Source organism: Pseudoliparis swirei, chromosome 12, assembly GCF_029220125.1.
Source record: "Pseudoliparis swirei isolate HS2019 ecotype Mariana Trench chromosome 12, NWPU_hadal_v1, whole genome shotgun sequence".
In the NCBI taxonomy this organism is placed as follows: Eukaryota; Metazoa; Chordata; class Actinopteri; order Perciformes; family Liparidae; genus Pseudoliparis; species Pseudoliparis swirei.
The window spans coordinates 3,443,186-3,463,418 of record NC_079399.1 but is presented as its reverse complement, the minus strand read 5'-3'; the positions used below and the strand labels follow the sequence as shown (position 1 = coordinate 3,463,418).

Sequence of the window (20,233 nt, the reverse complement as noted above, 5' to 3'; positions counted from 1 at the left end):
TGAGGTCTAATCACCAGACGGCGAGGGCCGAGGTCTCGTCTCTCCTGACTTTCCCCCGTTGGAAACACACGTTTATTTTCCTTTTTTCCGACTTGTTGTTCCTGGCAAAGTCCCGAGTCTCGGTAAACACTCGCTCGCCCGCCGCCGTCGCAGATCCTTCAAGTCGTTCAGGACTCGTTGGAGGAAAAACAACATGGCGGCATATCGGATGGCGGCGCCCGGCTTGTTTTTCTGTTCTTAATGAGAGAGAAGAGAAAAGAAGAGAAGAGAAGAGAAGAGGGATGGAGTCAGGCGCTGGCAGGGAAGCCTCTATTTAAGCCTGTCAACGGCCATCACTCCCTCCCTCCTCCATCCTGGCCTCCCTCACCCCCCCTCTCTCGCCCCCCCCTCCCTTCTCTCCCTCCATCCCCCCCTCTCTCTCTCTACTTCCCTCCTTCTCTCACTCTCTCGCCCCCCCCACTCCCTCTCTCTCTTCCGTATGGATGGAGAACTGGATTTGATCTCTCCCTCTCTCTCTGAACTGAACTGGATCAACTCAGTCAGACTTGTTAAACCCTTCTTCAGGACCTGGATCCGGCTCCCTCCCTCCATCCCCCCCCCTCTCTCCCTCCCTCCCTCCCCCCATCCCCCGGATTGTTGATTGATCACCGAGAGAAAAGGAGAAAAGAAAAAGGCAGAAGCCGATCTTGTGAAAATATTATTTTATTTGCGGCTCTCGGTCGTCACGCTCCCATTTCACGAGCCGCCCACACCGGGTCACACCGGGTCACGCCAGGTCACGCCGGGTCACACTGGGTCACGCCCGACCAATCGGCGTTGGCCCTGGAAGACTAACGGCTCCGCCTCCTCGCGCCTGATTGGGACCGCTGAATAAAAACTCTTCTCCGTTTCGTGAGTAACTTTAGACAGGATCGGTATCTGAGCTCTGAGCTGGAGGCAGGACGTCTCCGCTCTCCGGCTGCTGCAATACTTATTTTATTTTCCTGTCAGAATGAGTCCATCAGTGATATTGGCATGGATTTTTATTTATATTTTTCCAAATAAAAAAGACACATTAAATTGAGGTTTTTTTTCACGTCTGAAAAAAAAGGAAAATCTCTTAAATAGAAAACAATTTAAACAGATTCGTGGATTAGAAAGAATTTTGAAATGAGTTAAAACCATCAAGCATTTAATCCTAAATGATTGAAAACATGACTTTTCTTTCAAGTCAGTATTTCAAAGTAAAAGCAAGAATGAATTTTTATTTGAGATTCAAAAAAATCAAACATCAAAACAGCAAGAAAAATTCAAGGACATTTTCTTAACTTTTTTTTCCCTGTCTGAAAAATAAGGTACAGTTCTTAAATATTAAAAATGTTAACAGATTCGTGCATGCAAACCAATTTATAAAACGATCTTATTTCAGAGTTTTGGGATAAAAAAATCATCCAGCATTTAAACTCAACCTATTACAAATTAAACTGTTCTCTTCAAATTAGGATTTCAGGGGAACAGCAGAGTGAATTTTCAAGATTGAAAAAAAAAAAAAAAAAATGTGCAGCGACATCCTATGGAAGCCCGTTTCCGCCACTGTGATAAAAAAATTACGATCCTGTAAGTCATAATTATGAGATGCTAAGTCATAATTATGAGATACTATCTCATTATTATGACTTAACTATCTCATAATTATGAGATAGTAAGTCGAAATTATGAGATAGTTAAGTCATAATTATGAGATAGTATCTCATAATTATGACTTACAGGATCTTAATTTTTTTATCACAGTGGCGGAAACGGGCTTCCATAACATCCGGCGTCAATCACAATTAAAATCGGCGGGGGGGAAAAAAATGCTGTGAACTTTGAGATTTAAAAAAAAAATCTAATAAAAAAAACTTGAAAAATGAAATCGGCGGAATCAAAACAGCGAGAAAAATTCAGCGGCTAACAAAATAAATCCCGTGATAATAAACACCGAAGTCAAACTGGACTTCTGCTGGCGGAGGAATAAATAAAAGTGAAAGAACATCTGGGACGTCTGACGAGAGAAGAAGAAAAAAATAAAATCCGGGTTCCTGAAAACAACCACCGAAGAAGACTCAAAAGGGGAGTCCGGTGTGTGTGTGTGTGTGTGTGTGTGTGTGTGTTCCGCGTGGCGGCGGCGGCCATGTCACGCGGCCAGCCTCCTCGCCACGTCCTTGTAGGCGGTCTCCACCTCGCCGTCGGCGGCGCAGGTGTTTGTGAACTCGTCGCGCGTGTAGGCGTTCTTCAGGTAGCGCCACACGCCCGACATGTCGGAGGGGATGTCGTAGTCACGGTACTTCTTGGCCACGATCTGAGAGGAGAGAGAGAGAGGGGCGAGAGAGGGGCGAGAGAGCGAGGGGCGAGAGAGAGAGAGAGGAGAGAGAGAGAGGGCGAGAGAGAGAGGCGAGAGAGAGAAGGCGAGAGAGAGAGAGAGAGAGAGAGAGGGAGAGAGAGAGGGCGAGAGAGAGAGAGAGAGAGAGGCGAGAGAGAGCGAGAGAGAGAGAGGAGAGAGAGAGAGAGAGAGAAGAGAGAGGAGAGAGAGAGAGGCGAGAGAGGGGCGAGAGAAGAGAGAGGAGAGAGAGAGGCGAGAGAGGGGCGAGAGAGAGAGGAGAGAGAGAAGGCGAGAGGAGCGAGAGAGAGAGGGGCGAGAGAGAGAGAGAGAGAGAGGAGAGAGAGAGGGCGAGAGAGGGAAGGAGAGAGAGAGAGGAGAGAGAGGGGGGAGAGAGAGAAGGCGAGAGGAGAGAGAGAGAGGAGAGAGGGGCGAGAGAGAGAGATGGGCGAGAGAGGATAGAGAGAGAGAGAGGCGAGAGAGAGAGAAGAGAGAGGAGAGATAGAGGGGCAGAGAGAGGAGAGGGCAGAAGAGAGAGAGAGGGGCAAGAGAGAGAGGAGAGAGAGAGAGAGAGAGAGAGAGAGGCAGAGAGGAGAGAGAGGGCAAGGGGAGAGAAAGAGGACGAGAGGGGCGAGAGAGAGTGATCATAAAGGAACAGTGTTGAGGATGGAATATAATATAAACATTTATATTAATAATAATTAATTAATATAAGAATGAATGTGTTTTCCTTCAAAATGAGCCGTTTGTATCGACATGGTTTCCTACGGCGGCCCAGAACGGACTAACCCAAATCCTGACCCCTGCGACCTTTACCCCCCCCACCTTGACGATGTGCAGCTTGGGCAGCAGGTTGCAGTCGGCCAGCGTGAGCTCGGCTCCGTCCAGGAAGCCGCGCTCCGAGCTCGTCTCCTCCTCCATGCTGTCGGCGTCGATCTCGTCCGGCAGGGTGCTGTTCAGGTAGTCGTCCAGCTTCTTCAGGGCCTTCGTCAAGCCCTTCTCCAGGACTGAGTCACACACACACACACACAATATACTTGCTGCCGGATAAAAGTGTGTGTGTGTAATGTCACTAGGTGGCAGCACAGCAAGTCTCAAATAAGAGAGTGTAAGGAATGTAATAACGTATATAACATATATACATATATATATATATACATACATACATATATAAATATAATAAATATATCCATATATATAATATATAAATATAATAAATATATCCATATATATAATATATAAATATAATATATAAAGATTATATATATATATCATATTTATATATATATATCATATAAATATATGTATATTATATATACATGTATATATATGTATATATATACATATATATATATATATTTACACACACAGTATATATATGTGTGTTTGTGTGTGTGTGTGTGTGTGTGTGTGTGAATGACAGGAGACGAGCGGCCCACCGGCGTTGCCCTCCGGTTTGGTGTTCTTGATGTAGGCCGAGAACTTGGCGAAGATGTCGTTTCCAGCTGTGTTCGACTCTCGCTGCTTGGCGGCGAGTTTGGGATACCTGAGCAGGGGGGGGGGGGGCTCAGTCAGAGACGCAGGCACAGAGACCGAAAGAAAAACATCTGGATAGCATTAACACCTGGACCGGAGACTCTGAGCATGTTACACACTGAGTTGGCTCTCACACTCGGCTCCATTTATATATATATATATATATATATACAGGACTGTCTCAGAAAATTAGAATATTGTGATAAAGTTCTTTATTTTCTGTAATGCAATTAAAAAAACAAAAATGTCATGCATTCTGGATTCATTACAAATCAACTGAAATATTGCAAGCCTTTTATTCTTTTAATATTGCTGATTATGGCTTACAGCTTAAGAAAACTCTAAAATCCTATCTCATAAAATTTGAATATTTCCTCAGACCAAGTTAAAAAAAAGATTTATAACAGCAAAACAAAATCAAACATTTGAAAATGTGTTTCCAGGTGTTTCGAGTTAATTAGACGATTCAAGTGATTTGTTTAATACCCTACTAGTATACTTTTCATGATATTCTAATATTTAGAAATAGGATATTTGAGTTTTCTTAAGCTGTAAGCCATAATCAGCAATATTAAAAGAATAAAAGGCTTGCAATATTTCAGTTGATTTGTAATGAATCCAGAATGCATGACATTTTTGTTTTTTTAATTGCATTACAGAAAATAAAGAACTTTATCACAATATTCTAATTTTCTGAGACAGTCCTGTAAATATATATATTATAATAATATAATAAACATTTATATCAATATATATATTATATATATACATATATATATTATATATATAAATATATTATATATATATACATATATATATTATAGATATAAATATATTATATATATATACATATACAGGACTGTCTCAGAAAATTAGAATATTGTGATGAAGTTCTTTATTTTCTGTAATGCAATTAAAAAAACAAAAATGTCATGCATTCTGGATTCATTACAAATCAACTGAAATATTGCAAGCCTTTTATTCTGATTTATTGCTGATTATGGCTTACAGCTTAAGAAAACTCAAATATCCTATCTCTAAATATTAGAATATCATGAAAAAGTATACTAGTAGGGTATTAAACAAATCACTTGAATTGTCTAATTAACTCGAAACACCTGCAAGGGTTTCCTGAGCCTTGACAAACACTCAGCTGTTATAAATCTTTTTTTTTACTTGGTCTGAGGAAATATTAAAATTTTATGAGATAGGATTTTAGAGTTTTCTTAAGCTGTAAGCCATAATCAGCAATATTAAAAGAATAAAAGGCTTGCAATATTTCAGTTGATTTGTAATGAATCCAGAATGCATGACATTTTTGTTTTTTTAATTGCATTACAGAAAATAAAGAACTTTATCACAATATTCTAATTTTCTGAGACAGTCCTGTATATATATATGTACTTATATATAAAAATAATTCTACCGTGGGGGACAGAGCGTTGCCTCCAGGAACTCCTCGATCTTGTTGATGTCGGTCTTGACCTCTCCGTCGAAGGTCAGGAAGGGAGGGTGCGTCCCCGGAGCCAGGTTGTGTAGGTCTGCCGGCTTCCTGCAGGACATAGAAGAAGAAAGGGGGGGGAGGAGGAGTTGGTGGGGGTGTGGTTTGGGGGGCGCGGCCTGTAAGCTTGCTCGCCGTGACCCCTCCTGACCTCTTGAGGTCCACCGTGGTGACGTTGAACACGACCCCTTTGAGCCACAGGATCATGAAGAGGCGCTGGGAGAAGGGGCAGTTGCCGATGCTCTCCCCGTCGTTACCGGCCTGCAAACGGGGAAATAAATAAATAAATGACATCGGGGGAAAAACACACACAAAGAGTCGAGTCAGCACATTTTGAGATGGACGTGAAGTCTGAAATGTGATTGGGGGTCAGGGGGTCTCACTAGACTTCACTGTCTTCACTGGGGCTCGGAAACAAAGGAACCCCAAACAAGAAGGATGTTAACGACATTGTTTACAGCGTGGGACTCATCCAGGACCTGGTCTAGGTCTGTTCTGGTCTAGGTCTTGACTTGGTCTCCCCCTGCCCTGGTCTAGGTCTTGACTCTAGGTCCTCTCCGTCACCAGATCGCGTGTCATGGTGGAGGATCCCCGGCCGGGCGCCAGCAGTGACACCTGACCCGCGTGGCCCAGATGAATTATCCAGAGTGATTCCACAACCCGGTTCACTGGCCTCCGGGGCTCAGACCTGCAGGCCTGATGCCGATCACACGAACGACGTGAAGCGATCGACTCGGACCGGAAGATAAACAACACGTCAACATTCAGTTCACGTGCACGGCTCCCCGAGCGCCCCAGAAGGCTCGGCTGCCGGTCACAAAGCGGCTGAGTCGGCGGTTTGAGTTCACGTGACGCTCCGGTCCGCCGTGCATTGTGACGGGAACACAATACACAGCTGATCACGGCCATCGGCATCTAGAACCCAGAGGACAAAGGCTGCCACACACACACACACACACACAAACACACACTCCATCCACCCAGTGCATACACAACATGTGGACTTCACTGTACCTGGGACATTTCTCTTTTTTCTTTATGACATCTATTAAAACACATGTATTTCTCTTTTATCGAACTTAATTGTACCGTGGTTATAACAAATATATAAAAATGTATCTGAAGCCGAAATAAATGAGACGCCGAAGTCTTTCAGCTACTTAAAAAAAGAAAGAAATGGATGCAAAATGGGCGAGACAAAGGGACAGAGGAGGAGAAGAAAGAGAAGAAGGAGGAGGAGGAAGAGGAGGAGGAGGAGGCCGATGCTCCACCCTGTTTCCTAAATGCAACCGAAAATCAAACGTGTTGAGAGCTCGATGAACCGAAACATCGTTAACGGCAACGTCGGCAGAGCGTCGACAGACTTCCTGTCGCCCGGTCGACCGCCGTCCCAGGAGGCGGAGCTCCTCCATCTGCCTCGGGCATCGTGCACCTGACGGCTCCCACCGGGCCCCGGGGCCAACCGGCACTCTGCAGTGGTTCTCAAATGCGGGTACATGAAGGCCCTCTAGAGGTACCTGAAGGCCCTCTAGGGGTACATAAAGGCCCTCTAGAGGTACGTGAAGGCCCTCTAGAGGTATGTGAAGACCCTCTAGGGGTACGTGAAGGTCCTCTAGGGGTACATGAAGGCCCTCTAGAGGTACGTGAAGGTCCTCTAGGGGTACGTGAAGGTCCTCTAGGGGTACGTGAAGGCCCTCTAGGGGTACATGAAGGCCCTCTAGGGGTACGTGAAGACCCTCTAGGGGTACGTGAAGGTCCTCTAGGGGTACATGAAGGCCCTCTAGGGGTACATGAAGGCCCTCTAGGGGTACGTGGAGGTCCTCTAGGGGTACATGAAGGTCCTCTAGGGGTACATGAAGGCCCTCTAGGGGTACGTGAAGGCCCTCTAGGGGTACGTGAAGGTCCTCTAGGGGTACGTGAAGGCCCTCTAGGGGTACGTGAAGGTCTTCTAGGGGTACGTGAAGGCCCTCTAGGGGTACATGAAGGCCCTCTAGGGGTACGTGAAGGCCCTCTAGGGGTACATGAAGGCCCTCTAGGGGTACGTGAAGGTCCTCTAGGGGTACATGAAGGCCCTCTAGGGGGTACGTGAAGGTCCTCTAGGGGTACATGAAGGTCCTCTAGGGGTACATGAAGGCTCTCTAGGGGTACATGAAGGCCCTCTAGGGGTACATGAAGGCTCTCTAGGGGTACATGAAGGCTCTCTAGGGGTACATGAAGGCCCTCTAGGGGTACGTGAAGGCCCTCTAGGGGTACATGAAGGCTCTCTAGGGGTACATGAAGGCCCTCTAGGGGTACATGAAGGCCCTCTAGGGGTACATGAAGGCCCTCTAGGGGTACATGAAGGCTCTCTAGGGGTACGTGAAGGCCCTCTAGGGGTACGTGAAGGTCCTCTAGGGGTACATGAAGGCCCTCTAGGGGTACATGAAGGCCCTCTAGGGGTACCTGAAGGCCCTCTAGGGGTACGTGAAGGCCCTCTAGGGGTACATGAAGGCCCTCTAGGGGTACGTGAAGACCCTCTAGGGGTACGTGAAGGCCCTCTAGGGGTACCTGAAGGTCCTCTAGGGGTAGATGAAGGCCCTCTAGGGGTAGATGAAGGCCCTCTAGGGGTACATGAAGGCCCTCTAGGGGTACGTGAAGGCCCTCTAGGGGTACGTGAAGGCCCTCTAGGGGTACGTGAAGGCCCTCTAGGGGTACGTGAAGGCCCTCTAGGGGTACGTGAAGGCCCTCTAGGGTACGTGAAGGCCCTCTAGGGGTACGTGAAGGCCCTCTAGGGGTACGTGAAGGCCCTCTAGGGGTACGTGAAGGCCCTCTAGGGGTACGTGAAGGCCCTCTATGGTAGGTGAAGGCCCTCTAGGGTACGTGAAGGTCCTCTCGGGGTCCATGAAGGCCCTCTAGGGGTACATGAAGGCCCTCTAGGGGTACCTGAAGGCCCTCTAGGGGTACATGAAGGCCCTCTAGGGGTACGTGAAGGTCCTCTAGGGGTATGTGAAGGCCCTCTAGGGGTACATGAAGGCCCTCTAGGGGTACGTGAAGGCCCTCTAGGGGTACATGAAGGCCCTCTAGGGTACGTGAAGGCCCTCTAGGGGTACATGAAGGTCCTCTAGGGGTACATGAAGGCCCTCTAGGGGTACGTGAAGGTCCTCTAGTGGTACGTGAAGGCCCTCTAGGGTACATGAAGGCCCTCTAGGGGTACGTGAAGGCCCTCTAGGGGTACGTGAAGGCCCTCTAGGGGTACGTGAAGGTCCTCTAGGGGTACGTGAAGGCCCTCTAGGGGTACATGAAGGCCCTCTAGGGGTACGTGAAGGCCCTCTAGGGGTACGTGAAGACCCTCTAGGGGTACATGAAGGCCCTCTAGGGTACGTGAAGGCCCTCTAGGGGTACGTGAAGACCCTCTAGGGGTACATGAAGGCCCTCTAGGGGTACATGAAGGCCCTCTAGGGGTACGTGAAGACCCTCCAGGGGTACGTGAAGGCCCTCTAGGGGTACGTGAAGCCCTCTAGGGTACGTGAAGGCCCTCTAGGGGTACGTGAAGGCCCTCTAGGGGTACGTGAAGGCCCTCTAGGGGTACATGAAGGCCCTCTAGGGGTAGATGAAGGTCCTCCATGGGTACGTGAAGGCCCTCTCGGGGTACATGAAGGCCCTCTAGGGGTACATGAAGGCCCTCTAGGGTGCGTGAAGGCCCTCTAGGGGTGCGTGAAGGCCCTCTAGGGGTACATGAAGGCCCTCTAGGGGTACGTGAAGACCCTCTAGGGGGTATGTGAAGGCCCTCTAGGGGTACATGAAGGCCCTCTAGGGGTACGTGAAGGCCTCTAGGGGTACATGAAGGCCCTCTAGGGGTAGATGAAGGTCCTCCATGGGTACGTGAAGGCCCTCTAGGGGTACATGAAGGCCCTCTAGGGGTACATGAAGGCCCTCTAGGGGTACGTGAAGGCCCTCTAGGGGTACATGAAGGCCCTCTAGGGGTACGTGAAGGCCCTCTAGGGGTACATGAAGGCCCTCTAGGGGTACGTGAAGGCCCTCTAGGGGTACATGAAGGCCCTCTAGGGGTACGTGAAGGTCCTCTAGGGGTACGTGAAGGCCCTCTCGGGGTACATGAAGGTCCTCTAGGGGTACGTGAAGGCCCTCTAGGGGTACATGAAGGCCCTCTAGGGGTACCTGAAGGCCCTCTAGGGGTACGTGAAGGCCCTCTAGGGGTACATGAAGGTCCTCTAGGGGTACGTGAAGGCCCTCTAGGGGTACATGAAGGTCCTTTAGGGGTACATGAAGGCCCTCTAGGGGTACCTGAAGGTCCTCTAGGGGTACGTGAAGGCCCTCTAGAGGTACATGAAGGCCCTCTAGGGGTACGTGAAGGTCCTCTAGGGGTACGTGAAGGCCCTCTAGGGGTACATGAAGGTCCTCTAGGGGTACGTGAAGGCCCTCTAGGGGTACGTGAAGGTCCTCTAGGGGTACGTGAAGGCCCTCTAGGGGTACATGAAGGCCCTCTAGGGGTACGTGAAGGCCCTCTAGGGGTACATGAAGGCCCTCTAGGGGTACGTGAAGGCCCTCTAGGGGTACGTGAAGGCCCTCTAGGGGGTACATGAAGGCCCTCTAGGGGTACGTGAAGGCCCTCTAGGGGTACGTGAAGGCCCTCTAGGGGTAGGTGAAGGCCCTCTAGGGGTACGTGAAGGTCCTCTAGGGGTACGTGAAGGCCCTCTAGGGGTACATGAAGGCCCTCTAGGGTACGTGAAGGCCCTCTAGGGGTACATGAAGGTCCTCTAGGGGTACATGAAGGTCCTCTGGTGCGTGAAGGCCCTCTAGGGTACATGAAGGCCCTCTAGGGGTACATGAAGACCCTCTAGGGGTACGTGAAGGCCCTCTAGGGGTACGTGAAGGCCCTCTAGGGGTACGTGAAGGCCCTCTCGGGGTACATGAAGGCCCTCTAGGGGTACATGAAGGCCCTCTAGAGGTGCCTGAAGGCCCTCTAGGGGTACATGAAGGCCCTCTAGGGGTACGTGAAGGCCCTCTAGGGGGTACGTGAAGGCCCTCTAGGGGTACGTGAAGGTCCTCTAGGGGTACGTGAAGGCCCTCTAGGGGTACGTGAAGGCCCTCTAGGGGTACGTGAAGGCCCTCTAGGGGTACGTGAAGGTCCTCTAGGGGTACGTGAAGGCCCTCTAGGGTACGTGAAGGCCCTCTAGGGGTACGTGAAGGCCCTCTAGGGGTACGTGAAGGTCCTCTAGGGGTACGTGAAGGTCCTCTAGGGGTACGTGAAGGCCCTCTAGGGGTACGTGAAGGTCCTCTAGGGGTACGTGAAGGCCCTCTAGGGGTACGTGAAGGTCCTCTAGGGGTACGTGAAGGCCCTCTAGGGGTACATGAAGGTCCTCTAGGGGTACATGAAGGCCCTCTAGGGGTACGTGAAGGCCCTCTAGGGGGTACGTGAAGGCCCTCTAGGGGTACATGAAGGCCCTCTAGGGGTACGTGAAGGCCCTCTAGGGGTACGTGAAGGCCCTCTAGGGGTACGTGAAGGTCCTCTAGGGTACGTGAAGGCCCTCTAGGGGTAGATGAAGGCCCTCTAGGGGTACATGAAGGCCCTCTAGGGGTACATGAAGGTCCTCTAGGGGTAGATGAAGGCCCTCTAGGGGTACCTGAAGGCCCTCTAGGGGTACGTGAAGGCCCTCTCGGGGTACGTGAAGGCCTCTAGGGGTACATGAAGGCCCTCTAGGGGTACGTGAAGGCCCTCTAGGGGTACGTGAAGACCCTCCAGGGGTACGTGAAGGCCCTCTAGGGGTACGTGAAGGCCCTCTATGGTAGGTGAAGGCCTCTAGGGGTACATGAAGACCCTCTATGGGTACGTGAAGGCAGGGTACGTGAAGGCCTCTAGGGGTACGTGAAGGCCCTCTAGGGGTACATGAAGGCCCTCTAGGGTACATGAAGGCCCTCTAGGGGTACGTGAAGGCCCTCTAGGGGTACGTGAAGGTCCTCTAGGGGTACGTGAAGGCCCTCTAGGGGTACGTGAAGGCCCTCTAGGGGTACGTGAAGGCCCTCTAGGGGTACGTGAAGGCCCTCTAGGGTACGTGAAGGCCCTCTAGGGTACGTGAAGGTCCTCTAGGGGTACGTGAAGGCCCTCTAGGGTACGTGAAGGTCCTCTAGGGTACGTGAAGGCCCTCTGGGGAGGCCCTCTAGGGGTACATGAAGGCCCTCTAGGGGTACGTGAAGGCCCTCTAGGGGTACGTGAAGGCCCTCTATGGGTACGTGAAGGCCCTCTAGGGGTACGTGAAGGCCCTCTAGGGGTACATGAAGGCCCTCTAGGGGTACGTGAAGGCCCTCTAGGGGTACGTGAAGGCCCTCTAGGGGTACATGAAGGCCCTCTAGGGTACGTGAAGGCCCTCTAGGGCGTGAAGGCCCTCTAGGGTGCGTGAAGGCCCTCTAGGGGTCGTGAAGGCCCTCTAGGGGTACGTGAAGGCCCTCTAGGGTGAAGGCCCTCTAGGGTACGTGAAGGCCCTCTAGGGGTACGTGAAGGCCCTCTATGGTAGGTGAAGGCCCTCTAGGGTACGTGAAGGTCCTCTAGGGTACGTGAAGGCCCTCTATGGTAGGTGAAGGTCCTCTATGGTGAAGGCCCTCTAGGGTACATGAAGGCCCTCTAGGGTGAAGGCCTCTGGGTACATGAAGGCCCTCTAGGGTACGTGAATGAAGGCCTCTAGGGGTACATGAAGCCCTCTAGGGGTACCTGAAGGCCCTCTGGGTACGTGAAGGCCCTCTGGGGTACATGAAGGCCCTCTAGGGTGCGTGAAGGCCCTCTAGGGTGAAGCGTGAAGGCCCTCTAGGGGTACGTGAAGGCCCTCCAGGGGTACATGAAGGCCCTCTAGGGGTACGTGAAGGCCCTCTAGGGGTACCTGAAGGCCCTCTAGGGGTACCTGAAGGTCCTCTGGGGTACATGAAGGCCCTCTGGGGTACATGAAGGCCCTCTAGGGTGCGTGAAGGCCTCTAGGGTACATGAAGGTCCTCTAGGGTACATGAAGGCCCTCTAGGGGTGCGTGAAGGTCCTCTAGGGTGCGTGAAGGCCCTCTAGGGGTACGTGAAGGTCCTCTAGGGGTACGTGAAGGCCCTCTAGGGGTACATGAAGGCCCTCTAGGGGTACGTGAAGGCCCTCTCGGGGTACATGAAGGCCCTCTAGGGGTACATGAAGGCCCTCTAGAGGTGCCTGAAGGCCCTCTAGGGGTACATGAAGGTCCTCTAGGGGTACATGAAGGCCCTCTAGGGGTACGTGAAGGTCCTCTAGGGGTACGTGAAGGCCCTCTAGGGTACGTGAAGGCCCTCTAGGGGTACGTGAAGGCCCTCTAGGGGTACATGAAGGCCCTCTAGGGTATGTGAAGGTCCTCTAGGGTACGTGAAGGCCCTCTAGGGGTACATGAAGGTCCTCTATGGGTACGTGAAGGCCCTCTAGGGGTACATGAAGGTCCTCTATGGGTACGTGAAGGCCCTCTAGGGGTACATGAAGGTCCTCTAGGGGTACGTGAAGGCCCTCTAGGGGTACATGAAGGTCCTCTAGGGGTACGTGAAGGCCCTCTAGAGTACGTGAAGGTCCTCTAGGGGTACGTGAAGGCCCTCTAGGGTACGTGAAGGCCCTCTAGGGGTACGTGAAGGTCCTCTAGGGGTACGTGAAGGCCCTCTAGGGGTACATGAAGGTCCTCTAGGGGTACATGAAGGCCCTCTAGGGGTACGTGAAGGTCCTCTAGGGGTACGTGAAGGCCCTCTAGGGTACGTGAAGGCCCTCTAGGGGTACGTGAAGGCCCTCTAGGGGTACATGAAGGTCCTCTAGGGGTACATGAAGGCCCTCTAGGCGTGAGGTCCTCTAGGCGTGAAGGCCCTCTAGGGTACGTGAAGGCCCTCTAGGGGTACGTGAAGGCCCTCTAGGGGTACATGAAGGCCCTCTAGGGGTACGTGAAGGCCCTCTAGGGGTACATGAAGGTCCTCTAGGGGTACATGAAGGCCCTCTAGGGGTACGTGAAGGCCCTCTAGGGGTACATGAAGGCCCTCTAGGGGTACGTGAAGGCCCTCTAGGGGTACCTGAAGGTCCTCTAGGGGTACGTGAAGGCCCTCTAGGGGTACATGAAGGCCCTCTAGGGGTACGTGAAGGCCCTCTAGGGGTACGTGAAGGCCCTCTAGGGGTACATGAAGGCCCTCTAGGGGTACATGAAGGCCCTCTAGGGTACGTGAAGGCCCTCTAGGGGTACATGAAGGTCCTCTAGGGGTACATGAAGGCCCTCTAGGGGTACGTGAAGGCCCTCTAGGGGTACCTGAAGGTCCTCTAGGGGTACGTGAAGGTCCTCTAGGGGTACATGAAGGCCCTCTAGGGTACGTGAAGGCCCTCTAGGGGTACGTGAAGACCCTCCAGGGGTACGTGAAGGCCCTCTAGGGGTACGTGAAGACCCTCTAGGGGTACGTGAAGGTCCTCTAGAGGTACGTGAAGACCCTCTAGGGGTACATGAAGGCCCTCTAGGGGTACGTGAAGACCCTCCAGGGGTACGTGAAGGCCCTCTAGGGGTACGTGAAGGCCCTCTAGGGGTACATGAAGGCCCTCTAGGGTACGTGAAGGCCCTCTAGGGGTACGTGAAGGCCCTCTAGGGTACGTGAAGGCCCTCTGGGGGTACGTGAAGGCCCTCTAGGGGTACGTGAAGGCCTCTAGGGGTGAAGGCCCTCTAGGGGTACGTGAAGACCCTCCAGGGGTACGTGAAGGCCCTCTAGGGGTACGTGAAGGCCCTCTAGGGGTACGTGAAGGCCCTCTAGGGGTACATGAAGGCCCTCTAGGGTACGTGAAGGCCCTCTAGGGGTACATGAAGGCCCTCTATTGGGTGAGCATTCATTTAAAAATCAAATATAATTTCATGTCATAAACTGAATTCATTACATATTAAATATGCAAAATGCCGTGTATTAAATCTTTTTTTCGACCCACAATGCTTTGCGCTGCGGTCGGGGGACACAACTCCAAACAGAGAAGACTAAATGCCGCCGCGCTGAGGGACCTCCTGGCGGCGGCTCCGGTAACCCGGTCGCAACACGGAGGTCCGCATAGCGCCCCGGTTGCCGGGGTAACCCGACCTGGACTATTGGGTTACACCTGAAGTCCTGCACACACACCGGGACCCATGCCCCGCCTCACCTTCACAAACAGCTCGATGTCGGGCTCTCGGTCCGCGCTGCCTGACGACATGGCGACTTTAAAACATAAAGATATGTAAGTGTTAAAGTCCGTTGTTTATCCTTGAAGGTCTACATGCTCCAGAGGAGTGAGGGGGAGGGGTGGAAACACACAGATCCCTCCTGTGAGATTATCTCCGCTGCCGAGGGGATCCCTCGTCTCCTCGTCCCTGATTGGTTGATCTCCAGCACCTGTAGGTCGCGTTCTCCAGGTGTTAGACGGAGCCGCCGCTCTGATTTGGACACAGATGGAGAGCAGCGGAGCTCCCACTGACACACGGTGGGGAACAGGTGTCAGGCTGTGACCCGGAGGGGGCGGAGCCTCATCCCTCTGCAACCAAACTCCCCTCTAACACACACAGAGATACACACACAGACACACACACACACACACACACACACAGAGAGACACACACACACACACAGACACACACACACACACACACACACAGAGACACACACACACATACACACACACACACACACACAGAGACACACACACACACAGAGACACACACACAGACACACACACACACACACAGAGAGACACACACACACAGATACACAGACACACACACACACACACACAGATACACACATAGACACACACACACAGATACACACACAGAGACACACAGATACACAGAGACACACACAGACACAGACACACAGAGAGACACACACACACACAGATACACACACACACACACACAGACAGAGAGACACACACATCACACAGAGATACACACAGAGACACACACACACACACAGAGAGACACACACACACAGATACACAGACACACACACACACACAGATACACACATAGACACACACACATATACACACATAGACACACACACACAGACACACAGATACACAGAGACACACACAGACACACACACACACACACACAGAGACACACACACACACACACACAGATACACACATAGACACACACACACAGAGACACACACACATCACACAGAGATACACACACACACACACACACACACAGAGAGACACACACACACAGATACACAGACACACACACACACACAGATACACACATAGACACACACACACAGAGAGACACACACACACATATACACACATAGACACACACACACAGAGACACACAGATACACAGAGACACACACAGACACAGACACACACTCTTTTTCTCTTTCTCTCTCATTCTCTCTCTCACACACTCTCTCTCGCTCTCTCACACACACACACACACGCTCTCTCGAACACGCTCTCTCTCTCTCACACACTCTCTCTCGCTCTCTCTCACACACACACACACACCTCCTTTCTGTGTCTCTTTCTCTTTTCGTGGTCAGATCAAATTAATACCCAATATCAAATATGACATGTAAGAGTGAGCAACTAAGAGAGAGAGAGAGAGAGAGAGAGGGAGAGAGGGAGAGAGGAAAAGGGAGGGAGAGAGAGGCTCCAGCTGGGTTTCTTTTTTCTATGATGCTCTTTATAGAGCAGCGCCCTCTGGTGGCCGACGTGAGGAGCTGCAGCTCGAACCAATGACTGAGTTCATTATCGGTGTTAATGGAGGGGGGGGGGGGGCACGTGGAGGGCTTTCCTAAACGTGTCACGTGAAGAGGTCTTCACCAAAGTCAAAAGGCCTCGGCGACGTCTTTCCAGATTCAGATTTATAATTTGGCATCAACGAATAGAAAAGCTGTGATCCGCGTGTGCAAGTGCATCCTGGGAGTTTTAAAAGAAGCTCTTTGTGCCAACGCCGGAAGTCATGGGCAAAACCACAGCTTTGTGACCTTTGGGGGGAAAGCGTCACACTTGATATCCCACGGCGATGACGTGGGTGAACACGGGAGGTGAGATTAGGATTATTTTTGCACATTTATTGAAGACAAAAAAACGCTAGAGATAAATAACCCAAACGCCACGATGACCACGAGGCGAAGGCTTCACTGAATCATGAAACAGGGGCCTTCATGATTAGTGTCCAGGGCTCTCCGGAGACCCCAAAGGGCCCTCGAGGTCCGGAGACCCCAAAGGGCCCTCGAGGTCCAGAGACCCCAAAGGGCCCTCGAGGTCCGGAGACCCCAAAGGGCCCTCGGGGTCAGAGACCTTGGAGACCAGAGCGGTTTATAGCTCTCCGTGTTGGAAACACAGATTGTCCGTCGGTCTCGTATTAATAGTTAATTATTGAGCTTTCAAAAAGCTGCTTTAAGGGTTCTGTTCCCAGCGCTAGCAGTTCCCCCCCGTTCCCAGTGTTTGTGCTAAGCTAACGCGGCCGCTGTACGAGGCGATGTCGAGCCCGACGACTCGAGCGTGGGTATTAATTCATGAAAGCAAAGCGATGATCCTAAAAGCAGAAACGGTTCCAGAAGAAACGACCTTGGGTGTTTTTTTTGTGACAAAAGGAAGCTGGATGGCCGCCGCGTCGGGCTAATCATTCACCGGGAGATCAAACAGTAACACACGTTGTATCTTTCCAGAGGAGGGGGGTGACCCTTCCTCTTCGTCCACACGCTGTACGAACATCTCGTCTTCGTGATACGATGACGCGGCCGCGTACGTCGGTGAAACCGCGTGGCCGTCTCCTCCGGCTGCGTTATCGTGAACGGAGTCGTTATCGCACTCAGGACGGCGTGAAGATGACAGAGCCACGCCCCCCCCCCCCCCTCCCTGAGCTTTACAGCGCCGCTGAGTTTGGTTTATGGCGACTGCTGCAGATTAAACTGTTGGGAAATCTGCCCACGGTTGGGGGGGGGGGGGGGACTATGGTCCAGGTTTATCATAATCGTTATGGAACGACATCCAGACAACAAACCTCTAATCCCACCGATGCTTCTCAACTAGGACACAAGATTTATAAAAGAGCAACGGACATTAAACGTGTTGCTCAAATGTAAAAACATATTTAAATATAAATATATATATAAATATATACATATATATGTAAATATATATAAATATATATACATATAAATATATAAATATATATACATATATATATTTAAATATATAAATGTATATTTAAATATATATATATATGTATATATAAATGTATATATACATATATATATATATATATGTAAAAATAAATATAAAAATATATTGTAAAAAATATATAGCGACATAAATATATATATTGTTTAATTCTTTTGTGCAAGCTATGGACGTTGTTTCCTCGTATTAGGTCATTTGTTCAGCTCCCTGAGCCCCTCCTCGCCCCCCCCCCCTCCCCTCAATCTCTGTTGCCCAATCAGCAAAGTGACCCCTGCGGGTTCTGATAGTAACCCCCCCACACACACACACTCCCCTCCCAAACCAGCAAAGCACACAGTGAGTTCACCTCCTGGTTTCTATGGCTGTACAGTAAACCAGTTAATGATTACAGCTGCCAGATTACTAAAGAGATCACTGCTTCTGACTTACTGAGACAACATATACATATTTCTATATATATACATGTATATACATGTATATATTATATCTATGTATATATATATTATATACACATATAAATATATGGATACATATAGACATATAATATATATTTATATACATTTACATATATATAAGACTAGAATAATTCTTTTAGGACATGTTTCTCATAACCTCTGAAGGTCGTGAGGGTCAGACTGTACATGACATCATCCGCCTGTCACTCATTGGTTAGTGGAGAACGCTTTTGAAGCTTTGGGTTCAAGCCCCGCCCCCAAAGCATCCCCTATATTATGGTCTGACTCTACAGACCATAAGTACTAAATGATGACATCATGCTGTATAGAAGAAGACTTGAAACTAGAGACTGAGACATAAACTCATGTTTACAATGTTTACTGAGGGAATACATCAAGAGAAGTAGAATCACGATATAGACTTCTATACAACTAGAGGAGTCGCCCCCTGGTGGTCTGGAGAGAGAATGCAGCTTTAACACATGAAGCATAGACTTCTATACAACCAGAGGAGTCGCCCCCTGGTGGTCAGGAAAGAGAATGCAGCTTTAACACACAAAGCATAGACTTCTATTCAACCAGAGGAGTCTCCCCCTGGTGGTCAGGAGAGAGAATGCAGCTTTAACACACGAAGCATAGACTTCTATACAACCAGAGGAGTCGAAAAAGTCAAATATCTTCCGCAGTGAATCCATCTTACTCAGACGCTGCACACTTAATGCTCCACTTAATACATTAAACAGAAATAATAATAAATCAATTAGGATTCATTATTATAGGTCAAGATAAAACTTTATTGATTCCCAGATCATAAATTTACAATCAGGTGTAAGTAAATAGAAGCTCCACCTTTTACCAGCTGCAGCCACACGGTGATGGGAAATGATGCATCATGGGTCACTTTTGTTAGTTTGAGGCTATAAAGTTGACTGAAGTGGCTCTGAGGCAACAGAGAAACATTGCGTTGTGTTCATATAAATCTTAAATATGGCGCGCGTGCACACGTCTCACCCTCACGAACAGGGAGATGTCGGGCTGTTGGGGCTCCGGCGGCGCGGCGCTGCGCTCCTCCGGCGCCTTCAGGCTGTAGTCCACGGACTCCCCCCGCGGCGCGGCGGCGGAGCCGGGGAGGTCGTACGTCATCAGCAGCCCATCATGTCCCGCGTCATCATCATCATCACCATCTTCTTCTTCCAGGACCCTCGGCTGGATCGGCGGGTCGTCGCACGGGTCTCCCGGTGACGCGGAGGAGGCGGAGGAGCGCCTGGAGCCGCCGCGCGCGTCCTCCACCACTTCCTCCACTTTGACCACTTCCTCAGATTTGGCCACTTTCTCCACTTTGGCCTCCTCGTCCTCGTCGCTGGATGAGGAGGAGGACGAGCCGCTGCGCTTGTCCCGGTCCCGAGTGTCCATGTAGTCCGGCGAGCCGCGCTCCGCGGCCGCAGCCGCGTGGACCTGCACCTCCGCCTCACCGGAGCCCTCCTCGTGCGCGCGCTCTGGCTCCGGGCTGCCCGCTCCATCGCGTCCCTTCTCCACGTTGTCCATGCTTCTCTCTGGTTGGGGGGGCTTTGTTGTTGTTGTTGTTGTTGTTGTTGTTGTTTTCCCGTTGGCCCTGGCCGTGTCGGAGTGTGACGGGTTGAAGTGGCTCTGCTCTCCTGCCTCGGACTGACTGAGCTACCGGGCAAATTCCAGCATAACTCACGGGCGACCTTTGACCCCTGCAAAGTTAACAAGTGATTCATGCAAAAGCCTTCAAGGGCACATTGGCTCACCTGAGGGCAGTGAACTGATTCTGTATTTTAATTACTTTATATCTACTCCAAGTTGGAACTATTTATAATTGCCACAACGTATTACATTTTGTTGATGGACTTCAAGCTACAAGAAGTTTATTATTGTGTAAATAATCACAGCTAAAGATTTGAAAGTTGACCTTAGTGGAAGCAAGACAGTTTGGTTCTTTGGTACAACAGATTTAGATTTGTTATAATAATCATCATATATATATATATATATAAATGAATAACTTATTTTTATATCTTTTAACATATACATAACGTATATGTTAAAAAATGTTTTTTAATAAATATATATAAATAAAATATTATTTATATACACTAATCCATTTTTTTAAAAATATATATATATAAATAAAACGTTATATTTACAGAATATTTGTATTTATATATATATATAAATTGAAACAATTATATTTTTTATTTATTATGTGA

At 50.0% G+C, this 20,233-nt stretch overlaps 1 protein-coding gene across 3 annotated transcripts; it reads right to left on the bottom strand.

The window, feature by feature from the left end:
• Positions 1 to 1,154: 1,154 nt before the first annotated feature.
• clic5b (chloride intracellular channel 5b) lies at positions 1,155 to 19,691 on the bottom strand. Of its 3 annotated transcripts, none has more exons than XM_056428116.1 (6): positions 19,014 to 19,691; positions 5,527 to 5,636; positions 5,301 to 5,426; positions 3,778 to 3,884; positions 3,164 to 3,345; positions 1,155 to 2,320 (listed from the first exon to the last, which is right to left on the bottom strand). In XM_056428116.1, exons 1-6 carry the CDS (start codon positions 19,545 to 19,547, stop codon positions 2,156 to 2,158), a joined length of 1,224 nt encoding a protein of 407 aa, XP_056284091.1. In that variant the 5' UTR covers positions 19,548 to 19,691; the 3' UTR covers positions 1,155 to 2,155. The 3 variants fall into 3 exon arrangements, with proteins under 3 accessions (XP_056284091.1, XP_056284092.1, XP_056284093.1); XM_056428117.1 differs by lacking the exon at positions 19,014 to 19,691 and adding an exon at positions 18,852 to 19,000; XM_056428118.1 differs by lacking the exon at positions 19,014 to 19,691 and adding an exon at positions 14,515 to 14,588.
• Between the last annotated feature and the right edge of the window lie 542 nt (positions 19,692 to 20,233).